Raw genomic sequence first — 24,429 nt, forward strand, 5'->3', positions numbered from 1 at the left:
GCCTCATTTTATAAACCATATGTCATATGAAAGTTACATAGTTCGTTTGACTAAATGATTGCAGACGCAGAATCACATAACTTTATGAACAGATTGGAGTGGGCACTTTCATCTGACCCTGGGGCAAAGTCCCAGACAGGGAGCCAAGGAAAGCACACAGTTGAGTAGGAATGTAGAAGGAAGGAAGGGGCTAGGCATGTGAGCTCCTGTTAAGAGGGATCCCCTTTGTCAGAAGATGCTTGTACTCAGGTATCAGACACTATACTTACTTTCTCCTCCTGCTTCCTTGCAAGGTAGTTGTTCAGGAAGGCTTCTCTGGAGCTTATTTCTTCATCCAACAGTAAGGAAAACACAAGGTTGTTTATTTTCAATTCCTCCTGCAGAAATATTTAAAAAGGGGGAAAATGATCAATATGCCTACCTTTGAAAGGATTTCCTATTGAGGGTCACAGACTTGGCACTCATCAAGCAAGTTTATGACATACAAGCAAGAGAAATTCTTTTTAAGAAAAAGGGAATATAAACTTGCAATAACTGCTCAGTTGTTTTTACCTTTTTCAATTTTCATTGTAAGATAAAACACATACATAGGAAAATACGTAAAACAAATGTACAGTTGAATGAGTTATTATAAAGGCAAAACACCCTTGTAATCACCACTCAATTAAGAACTGAACTTTACCGCTTTACCACAGCCCTTTCCATGTGTCCCCATTCTAATCTCAACCCCGATAATAACCATTGTCCTGACTTTTATAGTAATCACCTCTTTATGTTTCTTTGCAGTATTATTACCCAAATATGTATCTCTAGGCACTATTGTATAACATGCTGGTGAAAAAACTGTCACATTTTAAAAGTCTCTTATAATCCACAGGTTCCCTTTCAGCCCTTTCTTTTCCTCACATTTATTTGCAGTTATCTGTAGTTTCACCTAGTCTGGGTTTTGCTAACTCCACACTTATGGCAAGTTTTTCAGAGTCCTTTATCCCATGTATTTCCTGAAAATTGGCAGCTGAATCAGAGGACAGATCAGACTTATGTTTGATCCTTTTATGAAGATCATAAAGGATATTGTGCTTTTTGATCAGGAAACAGGTAGTATCAAGTTGTCTTTCTTTTTGAGATGTTAGCAACTGTAGATCTCAATGCTCGGGTCCATTAATCCACTGGGAGCTGCAAAATGGTGATGTTATATTTCTATCATTCCTTTTTCACTTACTGATTGAAATCCTCTTATAAAGGGATGCTTCTCCCTATCTACTTGGTTACCTAGCAGTGTAGTTCATACAGGAAAACAGTAAATACTTGACACTTTCTCTTTATTAGTTTTTAGATAATAAATTTGTTGTTCTCCTTTGATGGCATTTTTATTTTTAAAATATCACACATTCATTAATCTAACAAATTTGATAGGTTTCAGTTAATTGCAATTATTATTATCGTTGAATCTTAAATTGTCCCATTTAGGGGAACTTTTAAAGTTGACTCCTGAGTCCTTTTGATGTTACTTAGTAGTCTTTGATAGTTTCCTCATTGTCTTGTATGAAAAGATGTTCTATCTTTTTAAAATAACAGCTTTACTAAGATGTATTTCACGATCTATACAATTCACTCCTTTAAAGTCTGTAATTCAATGGTTTTTAAAAATCAGATTCCCAGTTGTGCAACCATCACCACAATTTTAGAATATTTCATCACTTCTAAAAGAAATCCGTTAGCAGCCATTTCCCATTTCTCCCCACACCTCCCAGAGGCCTTCGCGCCGCCGCCCAAAGCAACCACTAACTTTAACGTTCTGTCTCTACGGATTTGCCTATTCTGGACATTTCATATATATGGATACATTCACTATGTGGCCTAGAGTGTCTGGCTTCTTTCACTTAGCATGTTTTCAAGGTTCATCCATGTTGTAGAATGTATTATTACATTCTTTTTGTAGCTGAATAATATGCCATTATAGGGATAAACCACATTTTATTTAACCATTCATAGTTGTTGGACATTTGGATTATTTCTACTTTTTGGCCATTATGACTAACGCACTCTTAAGACTAATGCTGGAGCATTCATTCCCAATCTCCCCCCACCTAACTACCATATGCATACATCCCCTCCCTGCTGGGCCAGTGATTATGTTCTTCTATCTGTGGCCACGACAACTGAGGAACAGCCCCTCTCCCATGGCTACGGGTCTTGCTGGGTCCTGGTAATAGTGCCCTTCCCTTGCCTCTTTAACTCTAGGGATGACACTGGCTTCCCATCGTTTCTAGTCTCCGGCTGTTTCACCATTCTTTACTGTTTCTCTTAACCCTGCCCATACCTCAGTGAAGAGTCCCTGCATTACCTCTCTTAAATGTAACCCTTTCAGGGTACCATTCCTATTAGGACCCTGACAATAGACATCCTCCTGGAGGTTCCTTAACCTCTCTCATCTTTTTTGGTTGACCCCTTTGCTTTGGTGAGATACATCTTCCAGAGATACATCTTCCAGAAGATTAGCTTCCAGAGAATGGGTGCATATAAATTTTTGAGACCTTGCATTTCTCAAAATATTATTCTCCTTTCACATTCAGTTGATAGTTTGGTCAGGTATAGAATCTAATGTTAGGAATAATTTTCCCTCAGAATTTAAAGCCTTCATTCTTGGTCTTCTTGCTTCTAAGTTATTGTATGCTTCATTTATATTCTTACTGCTGAATCAAATTAAGTCAGATTTTTCATCTGATCTTTTAGGGCATGTATATTATTCATTCATTCAACATACAAGATGAGCCCAGCCCTTTGCTAGTTGCTGGAAATACAAAAATGAACAAGACAGACTCGGTTCCTACCCTCACGGAGCTTATTATAGTCTTGGGAGCATTAAAAAGTGATTCACAATAAATTAAAATTCAGTTGTAATAAGTGATAGGAAGTAAAAGAACAGCGTATATAACAAGAAGATCTAACCTAGACTGGGACCTGACAGATGAGTAGATGTAGCCCAGGAAGCAGAGAAGTGGGCAGAGTCTTACTGCTGCGTTGGGAGGAAGGAGATGTGAACAGGAGGCAGAGAACTCAGCATGGCAAGTGAGGGGGGCGCCAGAGATGAGGCTGGAGCAGGAGTCATGGCCATCGAGTGCAGGACCTGGATGCCAGACAGGGTGTTGGTCTTTGTCCTAAGAGCAATGACAGGCCCTGGAGGCTCCTTAAAAGAACAAGTCATGTAAGTAAAGCTTTTATTTACCTGGCTGACAGCCATCTCCGCTCTCACTCTCCTTTCAAAGAGTCTTTTCAAATGTTCATCAAAATTCTGTGTGCTTTCTTGAATAGAGTTTTGAAGTTTCTTCATTTCTGTTTCTAATGACTGAAAGGAAATCAACAGCAAAGTTAACATTTAGGAACATAAAATGTTCCTAGGAAGTGGTTGTTTACATTTTGCTAAAACAAAGGGGCAGGTGGAGGGCAGGCCTCGTGAGGTACTCTGGGCTCCCCCTTTAACCAGAGATGTTTCTGCTGGGTCTGTTATATTGTGAATCTGAGATTTTTGCTTAAAAAAGATTACACTGGGGAAAAAAAGTTAAAATCACTGATCAGGGCTAATGATGCAAGCAGACAGAGGTCCAGTAAAACAAATTGCAGCAAAGTTTTCCAGAAAATTCTGACTCTCTAAACAGGACAGAAATTTCCAGGCACACAATCTGGCCCTAAGAAATCTTGGTTTGTTTTTTTAAGTTATGAATACAGTTGGTGGTTGAATGACGTGGGTTTGAAATGTGTGTGTCCATTTATACGCAGATTTTTTTTTCAACAAATATGTATCACAGTACTACACCATCCATGGATGGTTGAATCCACAGATGTGGAGGCCAACGGTAAAATTACACTCGGATTTTGGACTGTGAGGAGGGTCAGGGCCCCTAAGCCTGAGTCATTTAGGGGTGAACTGTATATATACATATTTACGTTATTTATACTCTCTCTTGTTTTCTGTATGTTTTCTCCGTCTAAATAGTTCTACATCAAAAGGAAAAAGTACCACCTCCTTCTTTAAAATTCCAACAAGACTTAGCACTAAGCACACAGTAGGTAAGTGGAAAGATATAAATTTACATTTTTAAAGAGAATGACATCTGCAGATCAATCCTAGACATACTGTTACAAACTATTTTTACCTTAGAAATTTTTGGTAACTTTTAAATTTTGATATAACTTCAAATTTACAGAAAAGATGCAAGAATAGGACAAAGAATTCTCATATGCTTTTAACCAAATTAATCAACGGTTAATATTCTACCCCATTTCGTTTATCGCTTGCTAAATCTCCCCCCCTTCCTCTCTCTCTCTCTCTCTCTCTCTCTCTCTCTCTCTCTCTCTCTCAACCATTTCAGAATAAGCTGCAGACACTTGAATGCAGGCTAGTTATTTTGGGGTCTGCCACTCAGGTTAGGTCTGTCTGGCGTTTCCTATGCTCAGACCAGCATGTACATTTCTAGCAGGAATGCTCCACAAATCATGTTGTATCCTTCCCAGTACACCACTTCAGGAGACACAATGCTGCTTCGTTTCACTTTGGCTGATGTTAACTGTGATCACTGGGTTAGGTAGTGTCTTCTAGTTTCTCTATTGTACCGTTCCCGCTTTTCCATTTGTAATTGATTTGTGGGAAAATACTTTGAGACTATGTAAAAAAAATCTTGTTTCTCATCAAACTTTTAGCATCCATTGATAATTCTCACCTGAATCAATTATTACTATGATGGTAGAATGTTGTTATTATTTTAAATTTATTTAAAAAAACCAAGTTTTCTCTATGCTGGCTTAATAAAGGAAGAGACTAACCCTGGGAAGATTATGGAGAGAGAAGTTTAGCAAAATGTATAGAAATATATGATACAAGGAGAAACACCACCTAAATTAGGCTAATTAAGCAATGAGGAAATATTAAAAATAAAACAAATACAGCTCTGGGCCAATTTGCTTATAATAATTTATGACACTATCTCATAGGAATGGAAAAATCCTATGAATAGTGGCCTCCTAGTAGTTGTTTATCAAGTTCAGGTGTTTCTGGATAATGGAAGCATCATTATATGGCAAATGGCCAAAGACACAGCCTCCTGAGGCCAGATTGTCCAAGGGTCCCCTATGCACCCTTCTTTAAAACACTGAGCTTTCAGGCCTTTGAAGCTCTCTGGTCTGAAAGGAACTTTTTATGATATCAAAATGGCCTTTTGCTAAAACCGTTCTTCAGATGTCCCACACTCTTCTCATTGCAGGCCCTTCTCCAGGCTTTTCCATCTGCCTGCCGTCCCTTCCTCACTCTTCAACCTGTTCATTCTTTCTCATTCTTCTAATGTGAGAACAAATGCCACTTTCTCAAGGAAGCCTTTCTTGGGTCCTGTCTTGGGCACTATCTTGGGTCTTAGCAGCAAAGTCTGGCACAGGATTCCAGTGCACATGCTTTTGACACCTATACGGGGGTGAGGGAAACGGGTAGGAAGGGGCAGGAGCTGAGCTATCATGTGCTCTCAGGTGGCCCAGCCCTGGCCTGATTCTCAGGGGTATAAGGGTAATAGAGAGGCTCTGCTGACCTGTCCCAATTTGAGCCGAGAGGGCTGGACTTTCATACTCTCATCTCATCAGTCAATTGCTGGCCGTTCTGGGTGGGAGCAGTGGTATAACCTTGCAGTGTCTCTGGACAATAATGCCCCCTTGGTCAGCCAAGGACAAGACTCCAGTGGCCTTGGGTATAAGCCTTTAGCTGCAGCACTCACAGCAGCAAAGGGATGGGCAGGCCAGCCTGTAAAGGGGGCCAGGTGAACACCCCGATCTAAGTCAGTGCCTCTGTGTTTACTGTTATAGATGGCATTTGAACTTGTCCTTCCTAATTTATCACACTGTAGTTAAATAATTATTTTGTGGATGTCCAGTTAATATATAACCCCCTTCACCACCAGACAGTGAACACTGAGGGTTGAGGGCTGTGTCTTTCTATTCACCACGTGTCCCTTGGATATAACATGGTGCACATAGTGGGAACTCAAGGAGTATTGGTTAAAAACACAAGTTTTCCCTCAAACATTCCTGGGGAAATCTAATTTTGTCTAAAAATGTCTGTATCAGATGCTGAGAAACGAGAAGCAGGGGAGGTGAGAGATGGGAGACCAAGTAGGAAGGATGAATATACAATGCAGAATCCATAACACCAAGATTTTCTCCCATTCCCAGGACTTCCCTGGTAGTCCAGTGGTTAAGAATCCACCTTCCAGTGCAGGGGATGCGGGTTCGATCCCTGGTCCAGGAATATCCCACATGCCATGGAGCAACTAAGCCCGGCCTCCACAACTACTGAGCTCATGCGCCACAACTACTAAGCCCATGCGCCACAACTACTGAGCCCGCATGCTGCAACTACTGAAGTTTACGCGCCTAGAGCCCATGCTCCGCAACAAGAGAAGCCACTGCAACGAGAAGCCCGTGCGCACCGCAACGAAGAGTAGCCCCCGCTTGCTGCAACTAGAGAAAGCCCAGTCGGCACGCAGCAGTGAAGACCCAACGCAGCCAAAATATAAATTAAAAAAAAATTTTTTTACAAATGAGTAAAAAAATAATTCAGTGTCAGGGAAGTAGGTAGAGGTATAAAATGAGATAAGATTTGCATTAGTCAATAATTGTTGAAGCTGCAAAAGGGCGTCATTATATATGTTTGACATTTTCCATAACACAGAAGTTTTTTTTAAAAAAGATTCTTTTAAAAGAGGGAAATTAGAGACAGTGAACATCAGTTTTTCAAGGAGACATTGAGCAGTGGATTGAGAAGAAAGTGGAGTCAAGGGAGTGTTTGTTTTTTCTTTTCTTTTAACTTTTTATTTTGAAATAAATTCAGACTAACCCCAAAGTCACAAGAATAATAGAAAGAACTCCAGAATCCTGTTCAAGGGAGTCTTTTTTCCTTTTGTATAAGATGAGAGATGTATACAATGTGTCTATGGAAAAATCCAGTAGAGGGGGAAAACTGACGATGCAGGGAAAAGGGGCAAATTGCTGAGTAACAGCACTGAACAGGTAAGATGGGATGGGACCTAGTGCACGAGTGGAAGACCAGGCTTGGGCAGTTGCAAGGCCATTTCACCCATAAGGAACAGAAAGGCAGGGAGGATCTCTGGATTCAATGCAGGTGGGTGGTAGATGTGGCGGGAGAGGCGTAAGGAAAATCTCTTTTCGTTGCTTCTCTTCTCCCAGTGAAAAAGAAAATAAGGTGAGAGTGAGTTGACGGTCAGGTGTTGGAGGTTTGAGGATAGGGGAGAACACATGAAGTGGCCCTCTAGGATCTCGCTAGGATCTTGTAGTCCACCCACCAGCAGAAGCTGCACCATGTGGTTACTTGTTAGAAATGCAGAATCTCAGGGTCCTTCTATGTCCTCAGAATGACGGACTCGGAATTTGTATTTTAAAAAAGCTCCCCCAGGTGATGTGGATTAAGCTAGGGGGAAATTGAAAGCTAGGGGGAATAGCATTGTTGAGCAGCTTTAGGGACCCAATAAAGGTTCAGGTCATTAGACTGAAACCAGTCAGTGTTTTTCCTTTACACACTGCATGGTGCAGGTGCAGAGAAGGTTGAGTCCTGGCTTAATCAAGGCTGAGGTTTTACCAGGTGGGCGTGGCCAAGGAGCCGAGGGTGAAGGTGTGGGCAGCGGACTACCTCCCAGTGCGAGACTGTGGAGTAAATGGCACTGCTTTAGGCGTCTATACTCTGTAACTTCTTGAAATCTTTGCTGCATTCAAAACTACTCACTTTGGATAATACACAGAGACACTGTTAGAGGACTGCAGTGAATAAAAACAGGGACAAGTTAACAATACGTTCAAAGGAATTGTTCACCATAAAGCTGACAAACTGCCCTGCCTCAAATGATGGTAAGATTTTACTTTCTTCACATTTACCTGGTTGTGTACCATCACCTTTTACATCTCTATTATAACTGTAAGCACTTTTAATGTGGGAATGTTTCCTTGTGATGGAAGGATAAAAGTGGGAGACCTGCATTGCAAAAATCTCAGATCAGAACTTTATTGACTGTGTCATTTTTCTCTCAAGTCTTTTCCTTGAAATTGAGAGCAAGTCAAGCAACAGTATACAACTCAAATTGACGTAGACAATAGAGAGCAGTCCCTTGCAGTGCCTTGAACATACTACCATAGGTGTTCATTAGATATTTGAAGAATGAGTGAAGGACCAAATGAACTGTAATGATGTGAAATTTGAAATCAATAAGAACTTTAAAAAATTGCTACATGTTCTTTTCGTTTTAAATTGTAGTAGGCCTTTAAATTTATCTCCACTCGCTTCTTCAAATTCTCTTGAGAATTTAAGCCCAAACACCATCTCTAGGCTATTAAAGACACTGAGAAAATAAAGAGCACTTCATTTGAAAAGATACTGAAAAAAAACCCTTGACAAGGTAGGTTATATTCTTTGCTCTTCTGACCTTTCTATACTTATCTCTTTCTTCATTTAATTCCTTGACTTTTTTCTCATACTCTTTGAATTGTTTCTTTTCCTTTTCAGACCACAAAGCATCAGGTTTTGACATGAAAGCAGGTTGAGGAATCACCTGAAGATATAAAGGAAAGCATATATTCTAGGTTAAACATAAATATAGCAATACAGTCAAACTCAGAGTTATTGTTACAGTTTTAAAAAAAAGAGTCCTTTAAGAGGGTATAGTTCTTCACATTGGCAAGGCAATGACCTAACACTTTGACCAAAGGATATGAAAAAATGTTACAACGGTTTTTCTGTCACTTAAGCGAGGGTAAGCATTTTGGGATGTACCCTGACTCTTAGGTGACAAGTTCAGAAGTGTGAGTTGATATCTTCATAGCTAGAACTATGCCTGAGCTCCAGGGATACCTATGTCAGGTATCAAAGGGAATGTTTCTTGGTGTATCTGGAAAATTAGAGGTTCAGTATTATCCCTACTTTCTGTGCAGACCCAAACAACTGTGGTTGTTTTTTTGTTGTTGTTCATTTGTTTGCTTTTCATCAGATTGGAAGGCAAGCCTGGTGTTTCAAACTTCTTCTTCTTTGCCTGATGTGGTAAGTTTATAAGGTACTGGGGGGTGGTATATTTGTCACTGTAGAATTTCTACGACTCAGGTTCACATGGGAAAAAATGGTCACATTTAAGTAGCTCTTTCCATCCCATTCCACCTTCCATAAGGATGACCAGGAATCTCACCATTCTCAAAATGTCTTCCTTCTTGACTTCCAGAACTCCTCCCATCATGTCCATGAGGGCTCGGCGTCTTGTGGTGGAGCCCTTGGGAAAAAGCCAAGGTCAGAGAGGGTCACTGAGACAGAGGTCTGACACTCCAGTGGCACTGGGGACAGCCCCCCTGTCCCCAATGTTAGAATGACTGCATTTAGGATTGGGGAGTGTGGGCAGTGGCATGCACGGAGGGGAGAAGAGGAGGCCACTGAGATTCCAGTGACCTCTGACCACAACAAATGCCTTGATGTGTTTCTATGGTGGAGTACAAGACTATTCAACCAAATTAGGAACAAATATCCCTAAAAGGAAAAGGGTCTTAGGTACCATTTAAAAAAACCGCATACCTGTGACAGAAGCAATCGCTCCATTTCACGGGTCACAAGCAATTCTGTTTTGACTTTTTGCTGTGGTTTAATATGTCTCTGAGCTGTAATCTGAAAGAGAAAATGTGGTTTCCTGCTGTTATTCTTACAAAATTCAAGCCATACTTTCTTTCCACACACCGGGAGGAGGTTAGAAGGGATTAAGGAGATAGAGGGACTATCCAGATTTTGCAACCAATTTCCTATCTTGGAATGAAGATGAGGTCCAAAATGAGAGAGTGAGAAAAATAGATGGTTACTGTTAACAGGGACTATATGAGTGTTTGTTATTACTTCTAAGCAACACTATTATCTTTTGCCCCAAAGTAATCAAGATGGTTTCATGTGAGCAAGGGTGTTCTCTTTGAGTTACTTTTTATAAATGAAATATGATTATATTTGAATTGTCTTCTTTAAGCATTTATTTGTAACTGCATTTGTGCCAAACACCTTTTAAGAAGGCTGTCCAGTGAGCCCCTTTCTCTGGGACCCATACTACTCTAATGGCTAGATAATTACTGGAGCTCCATCAGCCTCATTCCCATTATGTGACCCAGCCTCCATGGGTACAGGTGCTGGACCCAAGTTGGACCAAGAAGCCCCTTCCCAGGCAAATCCAGAACTAGGGCTAAGAGATTATAGTTTGGACAAATTGCTCTCTTGAGCATAGGCGATATAACATAGAAACTGCTAGAGGCAGCTGAAATGCAGAGAGAAGTGAGTCAAGAGATGAAGAAAGAGCACTTCTGGACTCTCCACAAGGTTCCAGTGTGTGGTTCCTGCTTCTTTCTAGGCTTGGTGTCCAAATCTTCTCTGGACTCTATGGCATTCATAGAAGAAATCCCCATTATTGCTGGGGCTGTGTTAACTGTTTTTGTTACTTGTAACCAAGAATGCTACCTTATACGGTTGCTTCTGGTAGCAAAAACAAGAAGAATAAATAAGAGCCTGGAAAACGTCATGAGAAAGAAGGGAAGAGATGATGTACGGATAATCGTACCTCAGTACTTTCCACAATGAGGGTTCTCTCTGGCTTCTCACAGTCCTCAAATTCTGGTTGCCAGACTGTTTCTTCCAACTCCAGATCCAAAACGATTTCTTGAATTCTTACATTTTTTTCCTTCACACGTGCAATTTCAATCTCTTTTTGTTTATATGCCGCATCAAACTCATTATTGAAAGCAGTTTTTACCTTGTAAATAATATCCTAAAATATCAATGTTATTATAAACACACCATGTATTATACCTTTCCTGGCAACATGGTCCCACAGCTTTACTTTCCCTCCAAAATCACTTTACAAATTATAAGCAAAGTAATCTTTCTAAAATACTGTTTATATTAAGTCACGTCTTGGTTCAGTAATCTATAGTGGCATCCCACCATGGGTAAGGTTAAGCAACAGCATAACTGTTATACTACAACATACTTCCAGAAATGTGCGATGCAATTCAGTGTGCAGGTATATTGATAAGTGGGTAATGGCTACTTGGAGGCTCTTTGGGCTATTCTCTCTACTTTTGTGTATGTTCTTAAAAAAATCCATCATAAAAATATTTTAAAAGAAATATTCAGTATTAAACTTGGGAAATATCTTTTCTTTGGAACCAGGTTTGAGGAGAGGAGGTGAGGAAAAGATGGCCTATAGAGGTCTGGAGAATCTTCCAGAGAAGCACAACTACACACAATATTCTTACTCTGTATGGACAGGTCATTTTCAGGTAGAAAGAGAACCCAAGCTGCCCAGTTGGATCAGCCATTTACTAAGGTGGATGTGGGTCCAACTGGATTGCCCCTAGCTCTGCTGATGAGTAGAATGATGGGTCAAACTAAAAGTAGACTTGACTTTACCGTCAGACTTCAGTCTATATATCTATCCTACTGAAGATGAAACCATTAAAGCAGGGTAGAAAATGATCTTAACGGCTGGCACCAGAATTTCTCTCAGGCTGAAATTACTTTCGTGTAGGAAAACACCTTAATAAAGCAGCAGGAAGGTGAGACACTGAGGGCATAGGTCAGCAGAAGCTAAGCAACAAAAGGGATAACTCAACAGTTCTCAGTATAAATGCACAGGAATTTTAGGTATTGGAGGAGACAAAGAAGAGAAAAAGATAGGAAGGGAGAGCAGAGTAACCCAGCAGGAGGCTAGAACTCAAATTGCAGACATGACTGAAGGATCTTCAGGAATAGGAATGGCCAAACATTAAATTTCAAACCGTCTGCATTGGTGCAATCTCAGTTACTGAGTTTTCGAAAACCTTCAGTAGGCGTGGCATGTACAGGTGTGTTCTGAAACTGACTTGTTTGGTGGAAAGCAAGGAGTAGGAACTTAGAGCCTGAAGGACACCATACCTTATCCCTGAGCCCCAGCACTTATAGAAATCTTAGAGAGGAAATTGTATTTTCCTAGATTAAGGAGATAGATAAGCATTCACATCTTGATCTTACAAGGAGGTTCTAATTGACATCTGGGTTACCTAGAAGGTGGCATTCAAGGATTTCTTTTATCTTTGAGTTTCCCGAAGATCTAAGTAGAAAAATGGTTTGCGGTGTTAGCCAGTGGAGGGTGCTCTTTAGAAAACCTGGTATCACAGAACCCACTCCAAATGGATGAAAACAACTCTTGTCCACGAGCTCTGTTTAAAGAACATGGATGCTAGCCATGTGGATATTTCTCTGTGTACTTTAAAGACATCATTTGATTGGCATTGGATTTCAATTTGAGCCTTTGCAAGACACCTCATGGAAAGTTTTAGAGATTTTCAAGGGTAAAGAAAAAATTCACCCACTTTCAGTAATATAATTTGGTTGATTTTCTCCTCTCTGGAATGAAGTTCCAGTTGGCTTGACAACAAAGAGGTAGGTACCCTAAAATCAGTACTCAGACTACCAAGCAGGTAATTGGGCAAGTTGGTATCTTTTGCTGTCCCATCTTCTTCCTCTTCTTCATCCTCCTCTTCATGATGCTTTTTAACCAACGTAATTGCAGACTGAAACTCTACAATTTCCTTCTGTAGCTAAATATAGAAAAAGATGAAATGAAAGTTATGCAATAAGAAGAATTCTCTAAAGGGACATTTTGGGACAACTTAATTATTTCAATAATCATTTTAAGATGTTAATTGTCTTGCCAACAACTGAATTTAAAGTGATGTCCTGAACCTGCTGAAGAGAAAGCCTCAGAAATTGATAGACTGTAGATAAATCATAAGAGTAAAAATTCTTCTTGATAGTGTGTAATATTCATATTTTTCTGTCGGGATGACAGCTTCTCGTAAATATTTTGAGTCTTTCTTGGTGCTTAAGCATTAAAAAATATACTTTCTCTTCACATTTTACAAAGGAACTTATTCACATAGGACTGGTATGTGTATGTAAAAAGAATTAAGCATGACTTCATTTTAGTTTTAGAAAAAGAATGGATGCAAAGTTCTGGCCAAAATGAAACTACACCAATTGGGCAGTGTTTTTAAGTGGTTTGACAGAGATTGCTGGAAAAAAAAAAAAGCTAGGATTGCTTTAGGAAAACAATAAATCCCACCAAAACAGATTCTACTTCATCCTTGGCCAACTATCTTAAAACACAATCCTCAGTGATAAGAGGGGGTAAAAAGAGTATGTGTGGATGAAGAACTTCTGAGCAGGACAAGAACAAAATCCCAAATCTCAATTTTAAAAGTATATCATCATATTTCAGGGATAGCCAATGTTGTTAGGATATAGGCTCCTTACGTGGATATAGGCTCCTATATTCATTAGAATATATTCCTACACATAAACAAGGAATATAAATATAAACACAAACAATATCTAAACGTATTTTAAGTAGTATTCCAACTCAAATCTGTATGAAGGAAATCCTGAAAGAAAACACGTCACTTATATAAACACATATATATTTAAAATTGTACTTTAAGACACTCTGCTTCAATCTCTTTTTGCTGCACAACTCTCTTCAATTCTTTCAACTCTTCATCTGTGCGTTCTTTCATTGGGAAGTTCTCAACCACACATGGGATGTGAAAGCACTTGGGAAAAAAAGAGCAAAATGAAATAAATCCATTTTTAGAACAATTGTGTGTATCTGGGGCAGAGTGGGGCATGTTTTCTCTCAACAAAATTAATCCATAGGTTATCATGCATGAGTGAAATGGCCCATGGAAGCTTTCTTTAAAATAAAACAATGTAGAGATTATCACACTAAGTGAAGTAAGTCAGAAGGAGAAAGACAAATACCATATGATACCCCTTATATGTGGAATCTAAAATATGGCACAAATGAACTTATCTATTTTGTAGACATAGACAACAGACTTGTGGTGGCCAAGAGGAAGGAGGGAGGGAGAGGGATGGACTGGGAGTTTGGGGTTGGTAGATGCAAACTATTACATTTAGAATAAATGTAGATAAACAACAAGGTCCTAATGTATAGCACAGGGAACATAACTCAATATCCTGTGATAAACCATGATGGAAAAGAATATAAAAAAAGAATGTCTATATGTGTATAACTGAGTCACCTTGCTGTACAGCAGAGATTGTCACAACATTGTAAATCAACTCTACTTCAATTAAAAAAAAAGAAATAAAATAAAACAATGTATGCCTTCAGTATTGGTGTAAACTTTTTATAAAAAATACTGTGCTTTTGTGAACGATTTATTTCTAGAGCAGTGCTTCTCAACCAGAAGTGATTTTGCTGGCCACTGTCTCCATCCTCTCCAGCCCCTCAGGGACATTTGGCAATGTCTGGAGACATTTTTTGATTGTCACTGATTGGGGTGGCAGAGTCTGCTGGGGCCTGGTAGATAGAGGGCAGGGATGTTGCAAAATCCTCCAATCCTTAGGTCAGCCCCTACAACAAAGAATTATCCAGCCCCAAGTGTGCCGTTCTCGAGAAACCCTGTTTTAGAGCAATACTCAATCACATAAATGGAGGGTGATCAATACTTCATTATCTAAACAGGGGGCATATTTGAAAGTGAAAAAGGTGCTGTTAATAGTTACTCTAGGACCACAGGCATAAACTGGGACTCTTGGTCACCCTACACAAAGAGGGAAGCTGTGTTGGGAGGAATCTCAATAAAAAGGCACAAAAAACAGTCCTTTAGAAAATGTGAAGGCAGGGGCGTCCCTGGTGGCGCAGTGGTTAAGAATTCACCTGCCAATGCAGGGGACATGGGTTCGACTCCTGGTCCAGGAAGATCCCACATACCGCGCAGCAACTAAGCCTGTGCGCCACAACTACTGAGCCTGTGCTCTAGAGCCTGCGAGCCACAACTACTGAGCCCTCGTGCCACAACTACTGAAGCCCGTGCGCCTAGAGCCCATGCTCCACAACAAGAGAAGCCACCGCAATGAGAAGCCCACACACTGCAACAAAGAGTAGACCCCACTCACCGCAACTAGAGAAAGCCCGCACACAGGAGCGAAGATCTAACACAGCCAAAAATTAAAAAATAAATTAAGAAAAAAAGATCATAAAAATCTCACTGTGAATATTTAAAAAAATAAAAAAGGAAAAGAAAATGTGAAGGCAGGTACAGGTAGAAATGTGAATAATACGCAGCACAACTAAGCCCGTGCGCCACAACTACCGAACCTGTGCTCTAGAGCCAGTGAGCCACACTACTGAGTCCACGTGCCACAACTACTGAAGCCCGTGCGCCTAGAGCCCGTGCTCCACAACAAGAGAAGCCACTGCAATGAGAAGCCACGCACCGCAACGAAGAGTAGCCCCCACTCACCGCAACTAAAGAAAGCCCGCGCACAGCAACAAAGACCCAACGCAGCCAAAAATAAATAAATAAAATAAATAAATTTATATAAAAAAAAGAAATGTGAATAATATTATGTCTAGTTTTCAATCTGTGTGGAATGTGAGTGAAGTGGCGGTTTGGAATAGACAGATATTGAGACCCGGATGCAGGTGGTGTCGTAGAGGAAAGAGGGAAAGAGGTGCTGAAACAAAGCTTAAGAGATGCTGGCTTAGAAGCACATGGGGACTGAGCAGAGAGGAAAGAACGAGACAAGGGAAAATGACACATCGAGGTGGAGTCAGTACAAGAAGGAGCAAGGTGTGCTTCGAATGCTTTCCTATATATGGATCTTCTTAAACTTTTTCTTTTTAAAATTTTCTGCCATGAGACTTCCCATGAAAATTTTCATTGGCAAAGGTGTTGTACCTGAAGTTCTATCTGTTACCTTAAGAGCTCGGCCTTTCACAGCCATCGAATTCCAGCATTCTCCTTTGATAAGTTCAGCCAAATATCTCTTGGCTAGGTTTTGCATCTCAGCATCCTTTCTTATCTTAAGGAACACAAATGAAGGGAAAAGTAAGAATGAAAATGTGGCCTCAAAAACAATCTCAATTGTAAAAACCAGATGCACTTGGAGGGGGATACTTCCCTGTCTTTGGTTTAGTCTGGAGGCTTAGGGTTCCATTCCTTGAGGACTAGGGTATCAACACAAACACCACTAAGGCAGGCAGGTCCTACACAGGAGCCAAGGCAGGTGTGTGGGCAGTTGCACAGCCATGGTAGCTGGATAGCTAACACACACACCATCACAGATCTGCCTGGTTGGCACAAGGTGGTAAAGCAAACCCACTGTGCCAAGTCTTCCTGTTTTATTAGAAAAGTTTGAAATATGTAAATGTTGGCTTACTCCTTGTCAATGCATATTTGAAGTGGCATTTTGTGACCTCTGTCTTGGGGTTTTATTGCACTATATTCTTCTATTGTTTATGTCCACTGTGAAATGAATGTTCCACTATTCTTGGGGATCGTATGATGTACCTTTTGCCATTTAGAAACATATGTTACCTCAATTAGTTTTACCTCCTTAAGTGATTAAGTATTCTTATTTTAATAAAGTTTGCCAAAAGAGCTGGCATGAAAGTGACACCCAACAATCCTTAGTCTTTAGGGTCCTCTTCAGAAACTTTTTTTTTTATTTTTTTACTGAAGTATAGTTGATTTACAATGTTGTACAGAACCTCTTTTATTGGCATTTCACTTTGTTGGCAGATCGTTAGCAAACTAGCTGAAAATAATATCTCCCAGATTAGAAAATGTCTTATTTATTTATTCATTCATTCATTTACTCATTTATTCATGTTTATTTTATTCATTGTCTGAACAAATACCTTGTTTAATTTGCGTTTTATTTATTTTTGATTTTACCCATTGAGTTAATGGCTAATACAGTTTTCAATTATTTTTTCTTTTTTTTTTCAGAGATCAAAAATGTTCTTTATTTAGAAATAAAGAAGGTATCTGATGGGCTCTGGACATGATGGTAGACTGGACATGGCTGAGGAAAGAATCTCTGAGCTAGAGAATGTAACAATAGAATCTTCAAAAACATAGAATTCCTTTATTCCTTTTTAATTTCCATGGAATCTGTAGTGATGTCCCTCTTTTCTTCCTAACATTAGTAATTGTATCTATCTCTTTTCTCTTAGCTTAGCTATAGGCTTATTCAGTTTATCAATCTTTTCAAAGAATCGGCTTTTGATTTCATTGATTTTTAAAATTTTATTTATTTTTTTATACAGCAGGTTCTCATTAGCTATCCATTTTATACATATTAGTGTATACATGTCAATCCCAATCTCCCAATTCATCACACCACCACCACCACCACCCCGCCTCGGTGTCCATACATTTGTTCTCTACATCTGTGCCTCTATTTCTGCCCTGCAAACCAGTTCATCTGTACCATTTTCCTAGGTTCCACATATATGCATTAATATACGATATTTGTTTTTCTCTTTCTGACTTACTTCACTCTGTATGACAGTCTCTAGATCCACCCCAATTTCGTTCCTTTTTATGGCTGAGTAATATTCCATTGTATATATGTACCACATCTTCTTTATCCATTCATCTGTCGATGGGCATTTAGGTTGCTTCCATGTCCTGGCTATTGTAAATAGTACTGCAATGAACATTAGGGTGCATGTGTCTTTTTGAATTATGGTTTTCTCTGCGTATATGCCCAGTAGTGGGATTGCTGGGTCATATGGTAATGCTATTTTTAGTTTTTTAAGGAACCTCCATACTTTTCTCCATAGTGGCTGTATCAATTTACATTCCCACCAACAGTGCAAGAGGGTTCCCTTTTCTCCACACCCTCTCCAGCATTTGTTGTTTGTAGATTTTCTGATGATGCCCATCCTAACTGGTGTGAGGTGATACCTCATTGTAGTTTTGATTTGCATTTCCTTCATAATTAGTGATGTTGAGCAGCTTCTCATGTGCTTCTTGGCCATCTGTATGTCTTCTTTGGAGAAGTGTCTATTTAGGTCTTCTGCCCATTTTTGCTTTGGGTTGTTTGTTTTTTCAATATTGAGCTGCATGAGCTGTTTACATATTTTGGAGATTAGTCCTTTGTCTGTTGATTCGTTGGCAAATATTTTCTCCCGTTCTGAGGGTTGTCTTTTCATCTTCTTTGTAGTTTCCTTTGCTGTGCAAAAGCTTTTAAGTTTCATTAGGTCCCATTTGTTTATTTTTGTTTTTATTTCCATTACTGTAGGAGATGGATCAAAAAAGATCTTGGTGTGATTTATGTCAAAGAGTGTCCTTCCTATGTTTTCCTCTAAGAGTTTTACAGTGTCCGATCTTACATTTAGGTCTCTAATACATTTTGAGGGTATTTTTGTGTATGGTGTTAGGGAGTGTTCTAATTTCATTCTTTTACATGTAGCTGTCCAGTTTTCCCAGCACCACTTATTGTAGAGACTGTCTTTTTTCCATTGTATATCCTTGCCTCCTTTGTCACAGATTAGTTGACCATAGGTGCGTGGGTTTATCTCTGAGCTTTCTATCCTGTTCCATTGATCTATATTTCTGTTTTTGTGCCAGTACCATATTGTCTTGATTACTGTAGCTTTGTAGTATTATTTTTTCTTAAACAGCTGTTTTGGCATATTAGTTCTCAGAACCTGTCTGATTCCCAGGCTCCTCCATTCCTCCCCTTGCTACTCTTGAGGCTATTTATCAATCCCTCCAGAATAATGCTAATACTGTGTCTAGGTGGTCATTACTGGGCTTTGGTCTTTGCCCTATTGTTGAGATCCTGGTCAGGGTGGGCTAGTAGCCTGGTCCCTTTAGGACTGGGATCCTTAGCTCTTCCCAGGGGTTAGTGTTCTGCTCCCAGGTGGATTTATGGTGCCATCTGCTAGCACTGTTCTGTCCTGAACCGTCTGGTTCTACTATCACGCCCAATCTAGGGCTGATATCTCTTCAAAAGCCCGGAGCTCAGGAAAACTAAACAACGTGAGGGAAATGAGCACGTGAAGAACCTTTCTCTGTACCAAAGCCTGCAACAGAGGATCAAGGAGGCTCCTCGAGGGATGCACGGGAATTTGATAAGCATCAAGGGATGGGGGCATCTGGGGCAGAGGCACAGGGTGGGGGTCAGGTGAGCAGAGTGTCTTCATCAGTGGTCAGTAGGTCAACAGTCCAGAGGAGCAGGTTCATGGGGCCGAGTGGTCAGACAAGAGCTTGGAGAAAAAAGCAATGAGAGGGTGAGAATAGGGGCAGGCACCTAAGCCGAACTCATTTTAGAGTGATCAAGATGAATGGGCTGGGAGGACCTGGTGCCAGAATAGGAGGTGGCCTTCCAGGCCCGTGAGGCCAGGGCCGAGGAGGATGAGCCAGAAGCCTGGTGGGCAGACCAGGACTGCTTACCTGCTCAGACTCGAGTTGTGGGCTCCTAGCCAAGTGACTCGACCACCTAAGCCTTAGTTTCCTTAAGTGGGGAAAACAATAACCTACCTTTTTGGATTGCTGTGATGATCAAATAACATTCAAAAAGCCCCTAGATTGGTGCCTATCTGTTATAATAAGAAAAAGGGATCATTTCTAATAGCTTCCTGTTGTATGTTTAAAAACAAAAGCCAAATTCTTCACCACAACATACAAGGTCTTCAGAGCTGGCCTCTGCCTACCTCTCCCACCTCATTCTGTGAGGCCCTCTCCTGTCCACTGTGCTACAGCCTTTCTGGCCTTTCTGGCCCTGGAATACTCTGAGCAATTTCTGCTTCAGGGCCCTTGTTCTTGCTGCTCCCTTTGCCTGACATTCTCTTTCCTCAGATCTCTGTATAGCCAGCTCCCTCTCTTCTCTTAGTTTGCAACTGAAAGGTCCCCTCTTTAAAGTTGTCTTCTCTGACCACAGAAGTAGATCCCCCACATCTATTATCGAATCTGGTTTGTTTCCATCATATAATATATAGAGATTTGTTTATGGTCTCTGTTCTCTACTAGAGTAGCCCCATGTGGGTGGGACCTATCTGTATTATTCATTGTATCCCCAGCACCTACAGTAGTGCCTGGCATGTAATAGGTGTTCAATAAATGTTGCAGAATGAATGAATGGATGGGCGAATGAACATCCAGGTGAATTTTATCTCCTTGAGTTAGTCCCTTGAGGTACTTTTGGTATTAATTCTGTTATTTAATATATTTCCTCTCATTCTCAGCCTCATGTCATTTACCATTTGGACAGATCTGCCTCATTTTCACATCTTCACTCCAGTCATTAATAAACATGTTTAACAGGACAGAGTCCTGGGCCACATGATTGGAGATTTCTCTCCTAGAATCATCAGTCAAATAACAAGTCTCTTTTTGGGGTAGCTGTTTAACCAACTATAATTCACTTAAATGTCCTTATATCCAGCTTTATTTAATTCTCTTTTTCAGTGGGGAAAATGTTTTTATACTTGCACACTCAAAGAATCAAATGTACTGTGCAGGTTGAGAGAGAGGTTGCTTAAGAACATCCTGTGTAAAACACTCTTAAGGCTTTTACCCAAAATAAAATCCATATGAGTAAGCAATGTGTTGTGACTGCCACAAAACAGTGCAAAGGGTGAATTAATAGAAGTACAGTACCTAGAAAAGTGGAGGTTTCAGTTTATGCTCTTCTCTAAACTGGAAAGATAATAATTAAAATTCTTTTGTGGGTGCCATACAGAAATAAAACGAAATTAGAGGAAAATTACAATAATAATAAAACTATTAAAACTACAGTATATGATATCATAGGAGCTGGGATAGTTAGCCTAGACAAGATACATAGGAAACATGGTAATTGCTAGTCTTCTCTAACCACTTTCACAGTGGCTATAGAGATGGTGCTCAAAGAGTAGAAGAATCAGGGAGTACAGGGAGAAAGATTTCAACTCTAATTAAGAAAGGGCTTACTAAACCAAAAATGTTTGAAGTTGGTATGAGGTGGCTGAGGAGATCTCTAAAAATGTTCAAGTATATGGTGGAAGATGGCTGGCATTAATGTCATGGGGGAGAGACAAACATCAGATGTCTGGCTGGTCTAGATGTTCTTCTTTCCCCTGACTCCCAAATTCAATAATTCTCTGACTCGTTCCATTTGTATGCACTAAATTTGCTGTATTCACATCACTCTAGAAAAAGTTTGTTTTATTTGCATTATCCTAGAAAAGTTCTCCTTCCTATTTTCTTTTTACTTTCTTTATTAAATCTTTATGGTGCTTAAATCAGATTTTTCCATACCTTTGCCACTTCTTCCTCACTTTCATTGTGGAGTCTTTCCAGTTCTTCAAGATCCAGGCCAAATTCTTGTTGCTCTAATTTTGCAATATTATCTACTGCTTCATTTTCTTCCATCATGTCCAGAATCTGAATTTTCCAATAGTAAAGGATGGAGACAAGCAAAGAATTAAACTTTAAAGGGATGGTTTTCCGAGTCTCTTGAGACAGCAACCAATAAAAAAAAAATAGATATTCTGTTTATCTAAATGTAACTATCAAATAAAGAATTAGGTAATAGGCTTATTTAGGTTTTAAGGTTTAATCCATAAAAGCTCATTTATCTAAAAACAACAAAAATATGTAATGATATTAAGGAATTACTGATATTTAGCTGTGCTAGTAGTAGTATTATTATGTATTTTCAGAGTTCTTATCTTTTAGACACATATACTTAAATAATTAAAGGTGAAATGATATGACATCTGGGGTTTTTTTCCAAACAAGCACGGGAGAGGATAGTGGATGGTGTATAGAGGCAAAAATATTGGTGATTAGATTTATTATATTATTTTTCCCTCCACTTTTATATATATTTGAACATTTCTGTAATAAAAATATCTTTAAAAGTTTATAGCTTCAAAAAAATTCAGTGACATAGAGCACACGTTACAACATATATGACAAAATATTAATATCTTCAAAATATAAAGAGCCCTTACAAATAAACAAAAAAAACAAAGACAACATGAGAGAAAAAAATGAGGACTTCAGTTTCAAAATTGACTGAGAATGGGCTTTACAATCTTCCTTTCTTGCCCCAATCCATAAAATTAAGAGGAAAAAAAGTGTATAATAAATCAATAAATCCAACACTGCAATTAAGAGGGGGAAGAAAAGGATTCTTCAATAGCATGGAAACTGTAAAGTCTGAAGGATGAAAATCAGTTGGATCTGAATGATGCATCATGGCCCCATGGGTCCCCAGGACAGAGCTCAGCAAAAGGTAGAATGGAATACCTGCTGAAGTCAGATCTCCTACACTTCTTCTTCCCAAGCTTGCTGAACTGGTATAGTGAAATTATAATAGGGAATTTCAATTATAAAGAGTGAGAGGGTGGCATGGACTTATATATACTACCAAATGTAAAATAGATAGCTAGTGGGAAGCAGCCGCATAGCACAGGGAGATCAAGGGAGATCAGCTCGGTGCTTTGTGACTGCCTGGAGGGGTGGGATAGGGAGGGTGGGAGGGAGGGAGACACAAGAGGGAAGAGATATGGGAACATATGTATATATATATATAACTGATTCACTTTGTTATAAAGCAGAAACTAACACACCATTGTAAAGCAATTATACTCCAATAAAGATGTAAAAAAAAAATAATGAAAAAGCACAGAGCAAAAAAAAAGAGAATTCAGCAAGGTGGTCATATATAAAATTAGTAACATTCATATCCAGTAGTATCCAATTAGAAAATGTTATAGAAAATATTCCACTCACAAAAGACCTCATAAGAGATGTATACAAAGTCACTTTTAGACTATAAAACTTCACTAAAGAACTTGTTAAAAATTTGAATAAAGATATATATTTATTTATATGTAATATATAATATTTATGTATTTTATAAATATATACTATATATATGTATTAAATTTCAGAGATGGCAAATAAATTCTTCACCAAATCACACTGTAAGCAGTTATTCTCAATTAAAATCAAATCAGAGATTTTTACAGAGCTCAACAAGCTAACCTTAAAATTCAGATGAAAAAGTAAGTGTGCCTAAAGAGGCCAACATTTTCTGAAAGTGAAGAGCGAAGGGAGAATTACTTTCAAGATATAAAAATATTTTATAAAGCTATAGCAATTAAAATAGTTTGGAATTGGCTAAGGAAAAGATCCATGCTCAATATCAGAACATAGAGTGTCTAGAAATAATTCCGTATTCATGGGAATCCAGGGATTGATGAAGGAGGCACTGCAGATCAGCGGGAAAAGGATGGTATATTCAATAAAAAGCATTGGTGAAGTGTGCTACTTACTTGAAAAAATAAAGTTAGATCTATACCTCATATCCACTCACAAAAGTAAATTACAGGTGAAATAAAGGAGTATCAGGAGAAAATACGTGAGATTTGGAAGCCTTTAAAAATCATGCACATAAAGTAAAAGCTATAAATGATCAATGCACTCGGATAATAATTTTAAACTTTTGCATTTAAAAAGGTACAGTATAGGGACTTCCCTGGTGGCGCAGTGGTTAAGAATCCGCCTGCCAGTGCAGGGGACATGGGTTTGAGCCCTGGTCCGGGAGGATCCCACATGTCACGGAGCAACTGAGCCTGTGAGCCACAGCTACTGAGCCTGCCTGCCACAACTACTGAAGTCTGTGCGCCTAGAGCCTGTGCTCCACAACAAGAGAAACCACCGCGATGAGAAGCCTGCGCACCACAATGAAGAGCAGCCCCAGCTCGCCGCAACTAGAGAAAGCCTGCGCACAGCAACAAAGACCCAACGCAGCCAAAATAAATAAAATAAATAAATTTATATAAAAAATACATATAAAAAATAAATTAAAAGGCACAGTATAAAAGTTGAGACAAAACAGAAAATATTTGTAGTATATTGGGCTGAACCATATAAAACAGCAATCTCATGTGGTGCAACCTAATAATAAGGGCTACCTCCAGATTTGCCCAGTGCACGCCTCCGTGCTCTTTTCCTGTTCCAGCTGAGTGGGATGAGATCAAGCAAGGCAACCTTAGAAGCCATGTGCTAGAGACAGCAGAGTCTCTGTCAGCTTGGGTCTCTGAATGACTGCATGGAACAGAGCAGCTGCTGACCTGAACACCTACCCAGAATTATTATATAGGAAAGAAATAAACTTCTCATCCCTATGCCATTATATTTTTGGAGTTTGTTTGTTACCACAGCTTAGCTAACGCTAATTATTATAAAGAAATATAAGTTAAAAATAAAAATAAAGAACTTCTACAATCAACAAGAAAAAGACCAGCAACCCGATAGAAATATTGGCAAAGGACATGAACAGGGAATTTATAGAAGAGGAAATTCAGTCTTCAGAGTTATGAAAAGATGTTCAGCCTCATTAGTAATCAGGAAAACAAAAATTAAGGGGAGGAAATTACCAAAGAAATAATTAAAGAACATTTCCCAGACCTGAAAGAGAAAGGTTTCTTGTTAAAAGTGCTCCAGTGCCTAGCACATGAAGGAGACAAGAAAGCCCAAACAAGCTAGGGTCCTGGTATGAAACAGAAT

General features: G+C 39.3%; 1 protein-coding gene across 1 annotated transcript in view; it reads right to left on the reverse strand.

Annotated features, from left to right (window-relative positions):
* Window positions 1–24,429, reverse strand: part of CFAP43 (cilia and flagella associated protein 43) — a gene marked incomplete at both ends in the record, with an annotated part of 98,914 nt that overhangs the window by 15,146 nt on the left and 59,339 nt on the right. The window contains 10 exons of the mRNA XM_082673472.1: window positions 270–377; window positions 3,230–3,349; window positions 8,475–8,600; window positions 9,228–9,308; window positions 9,605–9,694; window positions 10,623–10,829; window positions 12,415–12,642; window positions 13,537–13,653; window positions 15,830–15,934; window positions 21,166–21,291. Of these exons, the coding sequence (XP_082529598.1) occupies window positions 270–377; window positions 3,230–3,349; window positions 8,475–8,600; window positions 9,228–9,308; window positions 9,605–9,694; window positions 10,623–10,829; window positions 12,415–12,642; window positions 13,537–13,653; window positions 15,830–15,934; window positions 21,166–21,291 (1,308 nt within the window). The remainder of the gene's footprint in view (window positions 1–269; window positions 378–3,229; window positions 3,350–8,474; window positions 8,601–9,227; window positions 9,309–9,604; window positions 9,695–10,622; window positions 10,830–12,414; window positions 12,643–13,536; window positions 13,654–15,829; window positions 15,935–21,165; window positions 21,292–24,429) is intronic.

The sequence above is a fragment of the Grampus griseus genome, assembly GCF_964374135.1.
Source record: "Grampus griseus genome assembly, chromosome: 16".
NCBI classification, from domain to species: Eukaryota; Metazoa; Chordata; class Mammalia; order Artiodactyla; family Delphinidae; genus Grampus; species Grampus griseus.